This window comes from Pinus tabuliformis, chromosome 1_2, assembly GCF_031772625.1.
Source record: "Pinus tabuliformis cultivar Carrire ecotype Pingquan chromosome 1_2, CPIR1, whole genome shotgun sequence".
In the NCBI taxonomy this organism is placed as follows: Eukaryota; Viridiplantae; Streptophyta; class Pinopsida; order Pinales; family Pinaceae; genus Pinus; species Pinus tabuliformis.
The window spans coordinates 457885739-457898738 of record NC_142298.1 but is presented as its reverse complement, the minus strand read 5'-3'; the positions used below and the strand labels follow the sequence as shown (position 1 = coordinate 457898738).

Genomic DNA, 13000 nt, shown 5'->3' with positions numbered 1-13000 from the left:
AGAAAACCATGAAGAAAGACCTGGAAATCTGGAAGAACCCCAGGATGAGACTATGCCTGATGTTGAAGGGCCAATGGACCCTATTGATCCTTCCCCTTCTCTAGGAAAAAGGCCATCATGGCTCAGGGACACCCTCGAAGATGCTGAGGGTCATGCTGCCCCAAGGGGAACATTCCGAGAAAGCAAGACGCCGTGTAGATACCAAGGGTATCTAGCTGCCATGAGTACTATTATACAATCTGAACCTGGATCTTTTGAGGAAGCCATCAAGCATCAAGTCTGGAAGGATGCTATGCATGAAGAATATGAGGCTATTATGAAGAATGATGTCTGGGATGTGGTCCCGAGACCGAAGGACAAATCTGTTGTCACCGCTAAATGGCTCTACAAGATTAAACATGGATCTGATGGGAGTGCTGAAAAGTTTAAGGCAAGATTTGTTGCCCGTGGCTTCTCTCAAAAGGAAGGAATTGACTATGACGATATATTTGCACCTGTGGCTCGATATACCACCATCCGATCCATCATAGCCCTTGCTACTACGCAAGGATGGAGTCTTCATCAGATGGATGTCAAGACCGCTTTTCTGCATGGTGCAATAAAGGAAGAGGTGTATGTAGAACAACCTCTGGGATTTGAAGTTCAAGATCGAGACACTTATGTCTGCAGGTTGAAGAAAGCCCTCTATGGGTTAAAGCAAGCACCCAGAGCTTGGTATGAGAGGATGGATAGTTACTTGATGAAGCTGGGCTTCACTCGAAGCAATGCTGATCCAAACCTTTACTTTAAGGTTGTGGAAGGAAAGCCTCTCATTCTAGTGTTGTATGTGGACGACCTCTTCCTGACAGGTGATGACCCTCTCATTCATCAATGTAAGAGGGAGCTTGCTGCTGAGTTCAAGATGAAAGACCTAGGACTGATGCACTATTTCCTAGGCCTGGAGGTCTGGCAGAGACCTGGAGAGATTTTCCTTTCTCAAGGAAAGTATATTGTGAAGCTTCTGGAAAGATTTGGGATGGTGGATTGTAAGTCCGTGTCGACACCAATGGAACTCAACTTTAAGAAGTTGAGTGGCAGCGCTGCAGGGTCTATCTTGGCCAATCCTACTGAGTATCGTCAACTCATAGCAGCTTTGATGTTCTTAGTGAACACCCGTCCGGACATATGTTTTGCAGTGAATACTTTGAGTCAACAGATGGTTGAGCCTCATCATTTTCACTGGGTTGGTGCCAAGAATCTTTTGAGATATCTTCGGGGCACGATAAACCATGGGCTGAGATACACTGCCGGGAGTGTGATACTCCGGGATATACTGATGCCGATTGGGCTGGCAGTGTGGTGGATCGTAAGAGCACATCTGGATGCTGTTTCAATCTTGGTTCTGCTTCGATCTCATGGATGAGCAGGAAGCAGAAGTCGGTGGCTTTAAGCACCGCAGAGGCCGAATACATTGCTGCTAGTATGGCCTGTTGTGAAGCAGTTTGGTTGAGGAAGCTCTTTAGTGAGCTGTTCCAACATGTGCTAGATACCACTGTAATACTCTGTGATAATCAGAGTGGGATTCGTATGACTGAGAATCCTGTGTTCCACGACCGATCCAAGCATATTTATATCAGGTACCACTTTATCCGGGATATGGTACAGCGAGGCGCTGTAAGGCTCGATCATATAGGAACTGATGAGCAGGTCGCGGATATTCTCACTAAGCCCTTGGGGAAGGTCGAGTTCCTAACCTTCCGTGAGAGTCTTGGTGTCGTGGAAAGACCCTATGATGTGGGTCCTGTTGGACGATGAGCTCTAGGAGCTCTGGGGGGCTTTGGGGATAGCTTCTCGAAGCTATAAGCACTCATAATGCTTCTGCCCCACCCTTGTGATTATTGAGCTGGTTCGCCACTCATTTAATCTGTGCCCCGTATGCATCCTACCCATTGAGTTCAGGGCTCATGGGAAGTACCTCTCATTTGGCCAATGAGGTGTGGAAAAGCTAGAGACTATTAGCAAAGACTGATGGACGCATCAGAGATTGCCGTACTCTCTATCTAGGATCGCATGGTCCAACCACTTGATCTGGGATCAAGATTTGTGAGGTCTGGGACCTCTGGACTGATTATGTCAGTCGGGGAATGATGTCTTTGTGACTGACCCACTTCTGTTCTGAAATAAAGAAGCCAGCAAAGCAAGTTTCGGTGGGATGACTCACGATGTTAATTGCACTAATAGATGGAGTTCTCCCTAGTTGAGAGGGAGTGTTAAATTTGGACAACTAGGTCCAAACTCCATGTTCTGATGCTCAGATTAAGAGGCTAATATTTTTGTTGGATTCCTCTTTCTGAGAGGTGTAAAATCCATATAAAAATAGTCTTAATCCGATGAGCAGAACTTATATTTTGAATTTATTATTCTTAATAAATTATATGTGCAAGGTCAACCACTTTTGTAATGTAGGCTCACATGCCCAACAGATGTGTCACACACCCTCATTGATGGATATATATACAGGAAAAGTTGGAGAGAATTTGAACACAACAAAACTCACATCTTCCTCTCTCATCCTAAAAGTACGAGCTACCTGGAGGACGAATTTCAGCCACACGTGGGAAGGACGAAGAGGTTTTTTCTGCTGCTAGGGTTTCTGCTGCTAGGGTTTCGCAGAAGTTTGACCAGCGTTGACTTTGGTCAACTCTTGGTCCAAACAAGCTGAAAACTTGTGGGAGGTTCGATTTTTGAAGGCCGTACTACCTGGCACAAAAATCGAGGTCAAAGGGTTGACCGTTTTGCTGCTGCATTGACTTTTAGCTTGCTGCCCCTGCGTTGACTTTTCAAGACAGCGTTGACTTTTCTAGAACTGACTTGGGTTGACTCATCTACTGGTTGGAGGGTTGTTGTGACACATGCTGGGCTGGCTGACCAAAGGAGACTTTGCTGGTTGAAGCATCCTGTTGACCGCCGAAACAAACACATACATTTTTCTTGTTTCTGATTTGTCTTCTGTAAGATCTGCTTATATGTTCTATCTGCATTTTGCTTATCTACTTGTATGATTGTTGTGAGAAAAGTGAAATTGCTCTTAGCATAGAACATCTACAAAATTTTACAGTATCATCTTTCATGATTGACATTTCTACATGCCAAATATGTCATACTTTGCAAGCTGCAGTGTTCCATATTTCCAGAACAGACCAAAGAAGAAAGCCATGAAGTGTGCTGGTCCAAATGCCACTGCTGATTCCATTTTTGAGGAGTTGTCCCAGTTTTGAAGAGTTTTCATTTAAGGGAGGTCCAAACAGTCTAATCTTGGTCTCCCTAGGTTTCAATTTCCTGTTGTAGAATATAGAGAATGCATCTGTCCAAACAGTTTAACCTTGGCAGATTTTGTAGATAGGTAGAGAATCAAAGGGACCCAACTGTTTAATCTGGGCCCTGGCAGAAATAAGTGCAGATTTAGATAGGAAACATTCAAAAGAAAAATTGTAATTCTAGGTCTACAAGTCTAAGTGCACCCTAATCAGAAAAGAAGAAAAAATGTTAGGAAAGTAGGATGGGTAGGTAGCTGTGGTTGCAGAATGGTGATTCATGATCAATTTTGTGTTTCAAACTGTGTTTTATCTTTACAGATCACATTGCAGGCAATTTTCATTCAGAAAGAGATCAAAGCTGGACATCACTAACTTCCCCTTCTTCTAATTCCCCAAGTCACTTACTAACTCCCCAAAGAGGACAAGATCTGCTTGAGCCTCTTAGTTTCATCATCATCCATATCAGTCACCTTGGTGAAGATCTGCTTCACTCAAGGACTTCATCTCTTTGCAAATTCTTTTCCCCAAAATTTAGCCTAAGGTCCCTGACCTTAGCGCTTGCTTATCACCTTCATATTAACTATTAACAGTATTATATAACTCCCTAGCAATCTTCCCCTTCCCCTATTAAAACTATGTATATAAAACTCCCCTATGTAAATATTCCCTCCCTGGCAATATAGCCATATTTTTCTAAGTCTGGGGAAAAAATGGTCCATCTGGGGCTGTTTTTAGCCCATCCGAGTCATAACATGGATTAATCTGACACCTGGTCAGACTAATAATCTCTCCCCTAGCCTTAAAACCCTAAAAAACCCCCTAATTCAGCCCCAAACCAAAGTTTTGTGCATAAAATATTAATCCCGCTCATTTAAAACCCATAAAGCCCCATTTCCTAAGTCTAAAACACTAACCCGCGCTCATTAAACCCGTTTAACTCTCAAACTCTGCCATTCCCATAGTTTAAACCCACTCGCGCATACATTAAAAACAGAATAATCCTGTGACTATTCCCCACCCTAACTACCCACCACCTCGCGTCTGCCGCCAACCGTTGGATTGCCCGCCTCGCAGATCAACGGTGGGCAGGCCGCCCCATCCCCGACCTGGCGGAAGGTTAGCGTCCGGGAGATGGGCGGTATTACCGCCATACCTCCCGCCACGCGTCACCTTCTAGGTTGTGGCGGAGGCCCCCCTCACGAAACCACCCTCTCCAAAAAGCGGTGCGCCACAATACCACTTACCACCTCCTGCCCTGTGACGTCGCCGCTTACCTCACCCCCTTGCCCAGTCACCGCGACACGTCAACCGCCTGCATGGCCTCTTGCCACCGTGTCGCCGAGTCATCTGCCTGCGTGGCCCCTTGCCACGTGTCAGGCCACGTCACCGTCTGTACATGATGACATCATCCCGCCACATCATCATGTTGACATCATCGCTGACGTCACTCGCCATACAACGTCACATCATGCTGACGTCATCAACATTTTTTTTGGCGCGAAGGAGCAAAAGTCGCACTTGGGAGCCCCGGAATCCGATTCTGAGGCAGTTTTTGATGAGCAATTCTAGCGCAAATCGCTCATCGCAGGATTTTTTAGGTCGAAATGGAGAATCTTCAGGGAATCTTTTCATCATACGGCCCCAAGAAGCCCAAAAGGCGCAAAAATGACCCGTTTTCTTCGCAAAGCATACCGAAAGGAGCAGAAGACAGTTCCAGAGGATACAGAGGCCGAACAGTGGCCATCAATGCGTGATTAGACCCACAGCACATCAGAACAGCAGTCCAGATTTTGTCAAAGAGTATCAGAAGGAAGAAAAGACGCCAAAGAGTATCAGAAAAGATTTTTTAGGGGCTCGAAGCACCTGTACATTAATGAAGCCCCCAAAAATTCAAATCAGGCATCATCAGCCCATCCTTGCCTTCAAATCACAATTAAGGCATTCAAAGCCACAGGACAGCAAAGAAGCAGAAACCCATGCACATTTATTTCAGAAGCACCTGCACCAAGCCACCCACGACTACATCATTTATTCATTTTTATACGGCCGCCACAACGCAACCTGAGATATTTTCATGCATTTATTTCAGATAGGAGTAGGTAAATTAATTATTCTTTATGACCTGATTAGGTCAAGATGTAATAAAGAACTCTGTGGATAGAAAGTTTTGCCCTATATATACCACCCTCTGTATAGTTTTAAGGGTTGGTCGATTGAGAATTTTCACTAGAGACTCGCACTGTATACTTGACTGTTTCTATAATCAAAGATTGCAAAAAGCTTGGAGAGTAGACTGTCTGTTGTAAATGAATATTTTGGAGATATGAAGATGGAATTCTTGTGCTGCAGCCTGAAGCAATAAGTGCATCTTACCTCTGTTTATTGTTTACCACTATCTAGATAGCAGAAAGAAAGAATAGCCTAGAATTAGTTTAAATACTCTCTATGCTCAATTTCTGCTATTCCTTTATGTTTTCCTCTGTTTGAATTGGTTATGAATATGAATTCCTCCTGGCTCATGTTTACCCCAATTCACCTGTGTCTGCCAATTATCTAGGGATTCTTTACTGCCCCTAGGTAGCACTCTGTTACCTCCTCTGTTAAGCTGATTGAGAGATTCTTAATTGCCTCTCATTACTTAGCATTCTTTCCATCACTTAGACCTGAAACATTGTTTCATGCTCAGCTATCTTGCTCCATTATCCCTCTCTTGTGACCGAAGAAATGCACCAGCAGTTCTCCTCCTTGACTCCACGCCCAATGGTTTGAAACTTCCAGACTATGCCTTGCCTCTCTGTCTGAAAACATCAATTTTCCCACCAAAAACAAAACAAAAACCCTCTGAACTCGATACCTAGCCTAAAATCCTTTTCAACAAAGCTAAATCTTAAAGAGAGAGCCCTCTCTGATTGTAGGTTGGCTAGAACCTGCAGTCCAAAGTTGGTCTGTGGTTACCTCGGCCGTATCCTTTTTGGAGCTTAAGGACAACCTGAGTGATAACACCCACTAGGATGTTTTTCCCACCATTCAACTTGGAATATGTGTCCCATGACCTTCGTCTTATATTTTTCACATGGAAATTAAAACAGGGGCCATTACAAAGGTGTCAAACCCATCCATGAGATAAATACATTGCAAATGTGGCAGTGCCATGTTGAGTGCCAGACCATAGTGGTAAGTCATATGGTGCTAGTGGGTCATGATGGGGAACCACATGTCCCTAGCACTTCATTCAATTAAAGGCAATTTTTTATGATGATCAAACATTTGAAATTTTGACAAACGTGAGGGCATAAAGGATATTCATTAACACATTTTTCATAATTATTTAGTAATTTCTAGTTGTACAATCAATTTTAGTTGTATCATCAAAACTATCCATCAAATATATATAACACCATATGTAGTAGTGATATCTTCTATAGAAGCATAATACATAGCAGCTACTATAGCATCATGCAATGCAAATTTGCTAAGAAGACACTTGAAAGACACCTTGCACATGTGGATAATGAGCTAACCTCTATTTTAAGTGACAATAGTTCAATAATTGGATTATTTAATAACCATTTGTTTCACTGCAAAAGCAAACACATTGACACTAATTATCACTTCATTTGCAAGTTTGTGAACAATGTTGACATTTCCCTTTAATTCTAAGGATTTAGAGATTAGCTAGCAAACATTTTCTTCAAATCATTGGGAAGAATTGCTTTTGAGTATTAAAAATAGCACTTAGACATTGTCGGTGGCGAAGAATGTAACAATTGAGATTAAAGAAAAGTGTTAAAGTATAGGATCTCACCTTTGTTGATTTTTGACCAAGTATGTATAAAATTATTAAGTTGGTTTTGTTATTAAATGATTATGTAGGATTCTACAAGAAATTAGTTACATTTTTGTTAATGTTTGACACTAACACTATCACATTATGGTTTTGTTATCTATATTAATGATGTGTGAAGGGTGATCTAAGTCTTAATAGTTTCTAGTTAATGATGTGTGAAGGGTGATCTAAGTCCTAATAGTTTCTAGTTTTTTTTATTATGCATATCTTTGCCTGTAAAATTAACATGGAATTGATCACCATAACTTGTTGATTCAAGGCCCAAAGTGGCATGGTGTGCTACACTGGATTGCAAATCGAACATTCGTGCTTCTTGCCGCAACTATTTATTTGCAAAAGTAGTCATCTTCTTCTTGTCATGGAGTTACTTCTCTATTTTTATTCAGAGAACAACATTAATTCCTTCCCTAAGATCTTTCCTATGCCACATTTATTGACTAAAGAGCCAAAGCAATTTTGGGTTATTTTTCTCCCTTTTGTGTCATTATAAACTAAACCAAAAAAATAAGAGAAATATAAATAAAAATAGAAACTATCATTACACTTGGTCATGATGCTTTTGGGTTATTTTTCTCCCTTTTTGTCTCATTATAAACTAAACCAAAAAATAAAGAAAAATAAAAATAGAAACTACCATTACACTTGGTCATAATGGTTGGGTTTTTCTTATATACATTGGGTCATCATGGTTTTGGGGTTCTTTCTTTTTCTTTATTTTGTTACGTTAAAAATTAGAAAGATCAAAATGGAAAGTATCTGTATAGTTGATAGTGATTAATAATATATAAAGAATAAAATGAAATAATAAAATAAAAAAAAAAATCAAATTTCTGTTTTTCTTTTAATGACATTTCGTTATTTTTTATAATAATGATAAATATTGAGTTTTTGATAAATCTCGAAATCTAGATATGTTTTTAGATGTATACATGAAATGTAGTTCATTTGGTTTGTCTGAACTTTACTTCTCATGGAAAAGAGTTAAGACTCGAGTAAGAACTCATTAAATCTAGTGGAAAAGAGTAAGAGTAAGAACCAAGTGTGAAAAATAAAAGCTATCCAAAAGACTTGGCTCAATAAGACTTGTTTTATAAGGCATATTGAATTGATTTGTGATGAGGTGGCAAAATAACTTCACAATAACTGCTTTATTATTAAGTGTAGAATTGAATTCTGGCTGTATTCCGTGTCAAGTCCATATCAAATTTCAATTCAATACTTCGACTTTGAAATTGCGATCTCAACTTCACTAAACCATTTCCCATTTGTAATTGGGAAGATTAAATGGCTCACGCGTGGACTATTAAATCTATAGCCAAACTACTCTTGTTTTTTCTCATTATACGCATCCTAATTTTCAGCCTGCGCATGCACTTAGAAGGAAAATGCACCAGACATTTCCTTTCAAGCATCACACCTTAACAAAAAAGAAGAGAGTAGTGAAAATTCTTTTAAAGTTAGAATGAATCAGAATGAACCCTGACCCTGATTTTGAGTTCAATTGCTTTTGACAGAATGGCCCCCTCCCATATCTGTAATTACAGGAGGAATATCATTAAGTTCACTGCAAAATTCAATATATTTCTCTCTTTATCGCTGTTACTACTAAGATTGGTATCAGCTCAGATGGATATTACTACTGATGTCGAAGCATCTAGTTGCGATGGCAGTTTTATCATGAACGGCAGTGCTCTGGAAAGGAACTCAAATATGGTTCTGAATTCATTAGTTGAGAATGTTGGGGAGACGGGTTTTAATATTTCGTGGTATGGACAAAATGAAGATAAGATGTACGGTCTTGCTCAGTGCAGAGGAGACATGAATGCCCCTACTTGTGAGGCATGCGCTTCATACGCTAAAAGGACTTTCAATGAAGACTGTCGCCGTATTTCCGGAAGCATTCGTCTAAGAGGATGTTTCTTGAGATATGCCACTTATAACTTCTATTCAAAATTATTGTTTACAGAACATAACGCTATAGAATGCATAAATACTACCAACAGAACCGATGCAAACGCTAGCGGTTTGGATTGGTCGATTGCCAATCTTTTGACTAAAGTTATTAATGATGCTGTGTCCAGTGAGGTGGGTTACGCTACAGGAAATGGGAATGGGATTTATGCTGTGGCTCAGTGTTGGAGAGACCTTAATATGGATTAGTGTAGACAGTGCCTCAATACTTGGTACAAAAGTTTCGCTCATTGTCCACAAGGATTTATCCAAGGAGATGACTATAATAAGAACTGTGTAATTCATTTTGCAGCATACAAGTTTTATGGTGATGACGTCCTTTTGGCCTCACCCTCCAAGAGGGCCACTGAAGGTATTGTCCATTATTTATTGGAAAACATTCTAAAAGCATTTGCTAATTCAATTTAATAATGCGGATTGCTATTTGCTGCAGGAAAATCCCGCCCTAATCTACCAATATTACTTGGATTGACCATTCCTGGTGTCGTTATTGTGCTGCTGCTGTTTGGAGGAGTTGTAATTTGGAAAAGAAAAGTTAGTAAGCCCCTGCATGAGAAGCCAGTTCTGGGTGAGTTGAATTTCTCTTTCTTTATATATATAGATGTATAATTTGTGTTTAATGATATTTTCAAGGAGAAAATTTGCAACCCATATTTTATATTATATCGTATTCTCAGTTGCAAATTTAGTAGTAACACATCTTCTGGACTCCATATGTTAGGGTTCAGATTTAACCATCCCACGCCTGGTCAGATTAAAATTGTGGTTTTCCTTCATGGATTTATAGATGTCAGGGTTTGCCTAATCACCTTAAGATGAAAACCAAATCCTGCAACTTGGATCATGTCTTCTAGCAGTCATAAAATGAAATGTCAATTTTCTGTCACCCTATACAGATTAGCAATTGTATGGTGTCAATAGCTCAGAATTTATATTTTTTCGTAAATCATAAAATGAAATGTCAATTTTCTGTCACCCTATACAGATTAGCAATTGTATGGTGTCAATAGCTCAGAATTTATATTTTTTCGTAAAATTTACAGGTTAAGAAGGTATACACAGTTTCCTCGATTTCTAGCCACAAAGATGAAGTATAGAAACAATTGAATTAGAATAATCATAGAAACTGTCAATGACAAAAAGTTAAACAAAATATCACATATTGCTTAAAAACCGAACTATTTATTGTCACATAATGCAATACAGTAACAAACCAAGTACCATCATGGCAAATTCTGTGATTGATAATATTTTGTACCTAGAGAAAAATAATATTTAATAAACAAACTGAATGCGGATTTCAGCAGTCTTATTAAGGATAACCTGTATCTGCCTACCTACACTTGAAATGGCAATTTCAATGATGCAACAAATTCACTGGTTGAACCCTTCCCTTATATATATGGCGTTTATGAGTCTATTCCGTCGTCCTTTTTTAGCAAGTCCTCAAACTAGTAGGTTAATTGGTCCTTAAGAGCTCTAACTAGCTTAGTTGCTTTTTGAATTATGAATGGTTCTATTTATTGAACGTTGAAGGATATCTTCGACTACATCTACCAAGACTCTTCTCAAGTTTCATTCTCATTACGGTTCTTCATATGTCCACCTCTTATCTATTAAAACCTTTTATTTGCTAACACTGTCCCTACTCTTGTGTATATTTTTTCCTGGGTGGGATAATTCTGAGTGGAATCATTAAGAATTGTATTTCTCATCCTGAAATTTTTCTTTATTTTGCAGGTTACTATAAATCAACAAAGGAACCTTCAACAGCTATATCTAAATCAAAATTAAATTACAAATTTCAAATTCTACAAACAGCTACTCGAAGCTTTGACCCGACAAACAAACTTGGTCAAGGAGGATTTGGTTCTGTCTATAAGGTGATGTTCACAATCATTCTATCATACTGAGTTCTCAAATACTATGGGTAAATTTACATCATCACTGAACAGTACAGATTGGACATGTTGGTAGGGGTTTTACCAGATGGCAAGGAAATTGCTGTGAAGAGACTCTGTGACAACAGAGAACACAGTGTGAACGAGTTCTTCAATGAGGTGAATTTGATAAGTTGTGTTCAACATAAAAACCTCGTCAAACTGTTTGGCTTCAGTATCGATGGTATAAATAGAACTCTGGTTTATGAATACCTTCCCAACAAGAGCCTTGATAAGTTTCTATTTGGTAAATTTTCATAGATAAGTTTCTGTTTGGTAAATTTTCATAGCTATATAGATTGGTTTTTGTTACAATCTTCAATAATTTTTTATAACCATCTAGATTGATTTTTGATACAATCTTCACATGTGAAGCATTGCTATTTATACAAAATTTTGACATAGAATTGTACTTTGCAACATATGGAAACATGGCCAAGGTGCTTGATTGGGAGAGAAGGTTTGAGATTATATTAGGAATAGCTAGTGGGCTAGCTTATCTTCATCAAGGATCAGATATTCGCATCATCCATAGAGACATAAAAGCTAGTAATATTTTATTAGATCAACATTTTAAACCTAAAATTGCAGATTTTGGGTTAGTTAGGCACTTTTCTGAAGATCAAACTCATTTAAGCACAGCTATTGTTGGAACTCGGTAAGAATCCAGAAAGAAATACAGAAAAAACAAATAAAAACATTAAAAGCTGTTATTAATATATATATTTTCTTCTTTTCTACAGAGGTTACATGGCTCCAGAATATCTTATGCATGGTCATCTAACTGAAAAAGTTGACGTCTATGCTTTTGGGGTGCTAGTTCTGGAGATTATTACTGGCAGAAAGAATAGAACCCCTTCATATGCTGATGAAGTGCCATCTCTCCTGACAGTGGTAATGACCTTGTCATATCTAAAAGCCTATTCTCTTACAAATTAAAATATCTTGTCATATATAGAATCTTATTTTGCTTCTAAACTAAAAGGTTTGATAAGATTTAGAACCTATAATACATGTATGATGCAGGTTTGGAATCATTATTTATCAGGAACACCTACAAACATCATTGATCCCAACATCAAAGAAAACTCCCAAGAAAATGTATTGCAAGTCGTTCACATAGCTCTACTTTGCACACAGGCATCTGCAAATCTTCGTCCTTCTATGTCTAAAGTCATCATGTTCCTCATGAGCAAAACCCCAAATCTTCCGCAACCTACTCAACCTCCTTTCATAGATGTCGTCCATTCACAATTAATTACTAATCCTATTGCTGCATCAAGCCTTCAAGCAAATACTAACACTCGTGCTGCTTTGAAAATCCATACTCCAATATCAAACTTTGCTTCCTTCCCTGACACTCCATTGTCATTGAACACTATCTCGTCCACCTCTTTTGGCCCAAGATGACCCAAAAGAAATTATAATCCTATGTGGTGGATTTCATTATATTTTATTAGTATTGCAACGCTTTTCATTTCACCTTTATGAAAGAGCGAGAATGAACACTAGAAGAGCAGATATGCTTGTAATTCTCGTATCAGAGAATTGAACAACTATTGTTTTTAAAGGAATTTATTCATCTGGCATGTATGAATTCAAGGAATGTATAAGTGAATTCAAAAGACAATAATAAAATATGTATTCAAATCATCGCATAAAGAGCTAGAATGAACCCAAGAGGGGCTGATCTGCTTGTAATTCTTGTATCAGCGAATTGAATAACTATTTTTGAAAAGGAATTTATGCATCTAGCGTGAATGAATTCAAGGAGTCTATATATGAATTCAAAAGACAATAACAAAATCTATATTCAAATCATCTGCGAGAGCTTATACAACCCTATAAATCAAATAATTACAGAGCATAGTGCCTCTCTGAAAAATAAACTTGTCAACCTATAAACATGACCCTGAAGAGCACATGCTCCCTAATTAAGAATTCCT

General features: G+C 38.8%; 1 protein-coding gene across 2 annotated transcripts; it reads left to right on the top strand.

Annotated features, from left to right (window-relative positions):
* The first annotated feature begins 8448 nt into the window (after positions 1-8448).
* LOC149206337 (cysteine-rich receptor-like protein kinase 2) lies at positions 8449-12699 on the top strand. 2 transcript variants are annotated; one of them, XM_089393682.1, is made up of 5 exons: positions 8449-9466; positions 9548-9682; positions 10855-11712; positions 11798-11948; positions 12081-12699. In XM_089393682.1, the coding sequence occupies exons 3-5, from the start codon at positions 11486-11488 to the stop codon at positions 12462-12464; spliced, it is 762 nt and encodes a 253-aa protein (XP_089249808.1). In that variant the 5' UTR covers positions 8449-9466; positions 9548-9682; positions 10855-11485; the 3' UTR covers positions 12465-12699. The 2 variants fall into 2 exon arrangements, 1 of the variants encoding a protein (XP_089249808.1); XR_016251918.1 differs by lacking the exon at positions 12081-12699 and having other exon boundaries at positions 8455-9466; positions 10855-11174; positions 11798-11916.
* Positions 12700-13000: the final 301 nt, after the last annotated feature.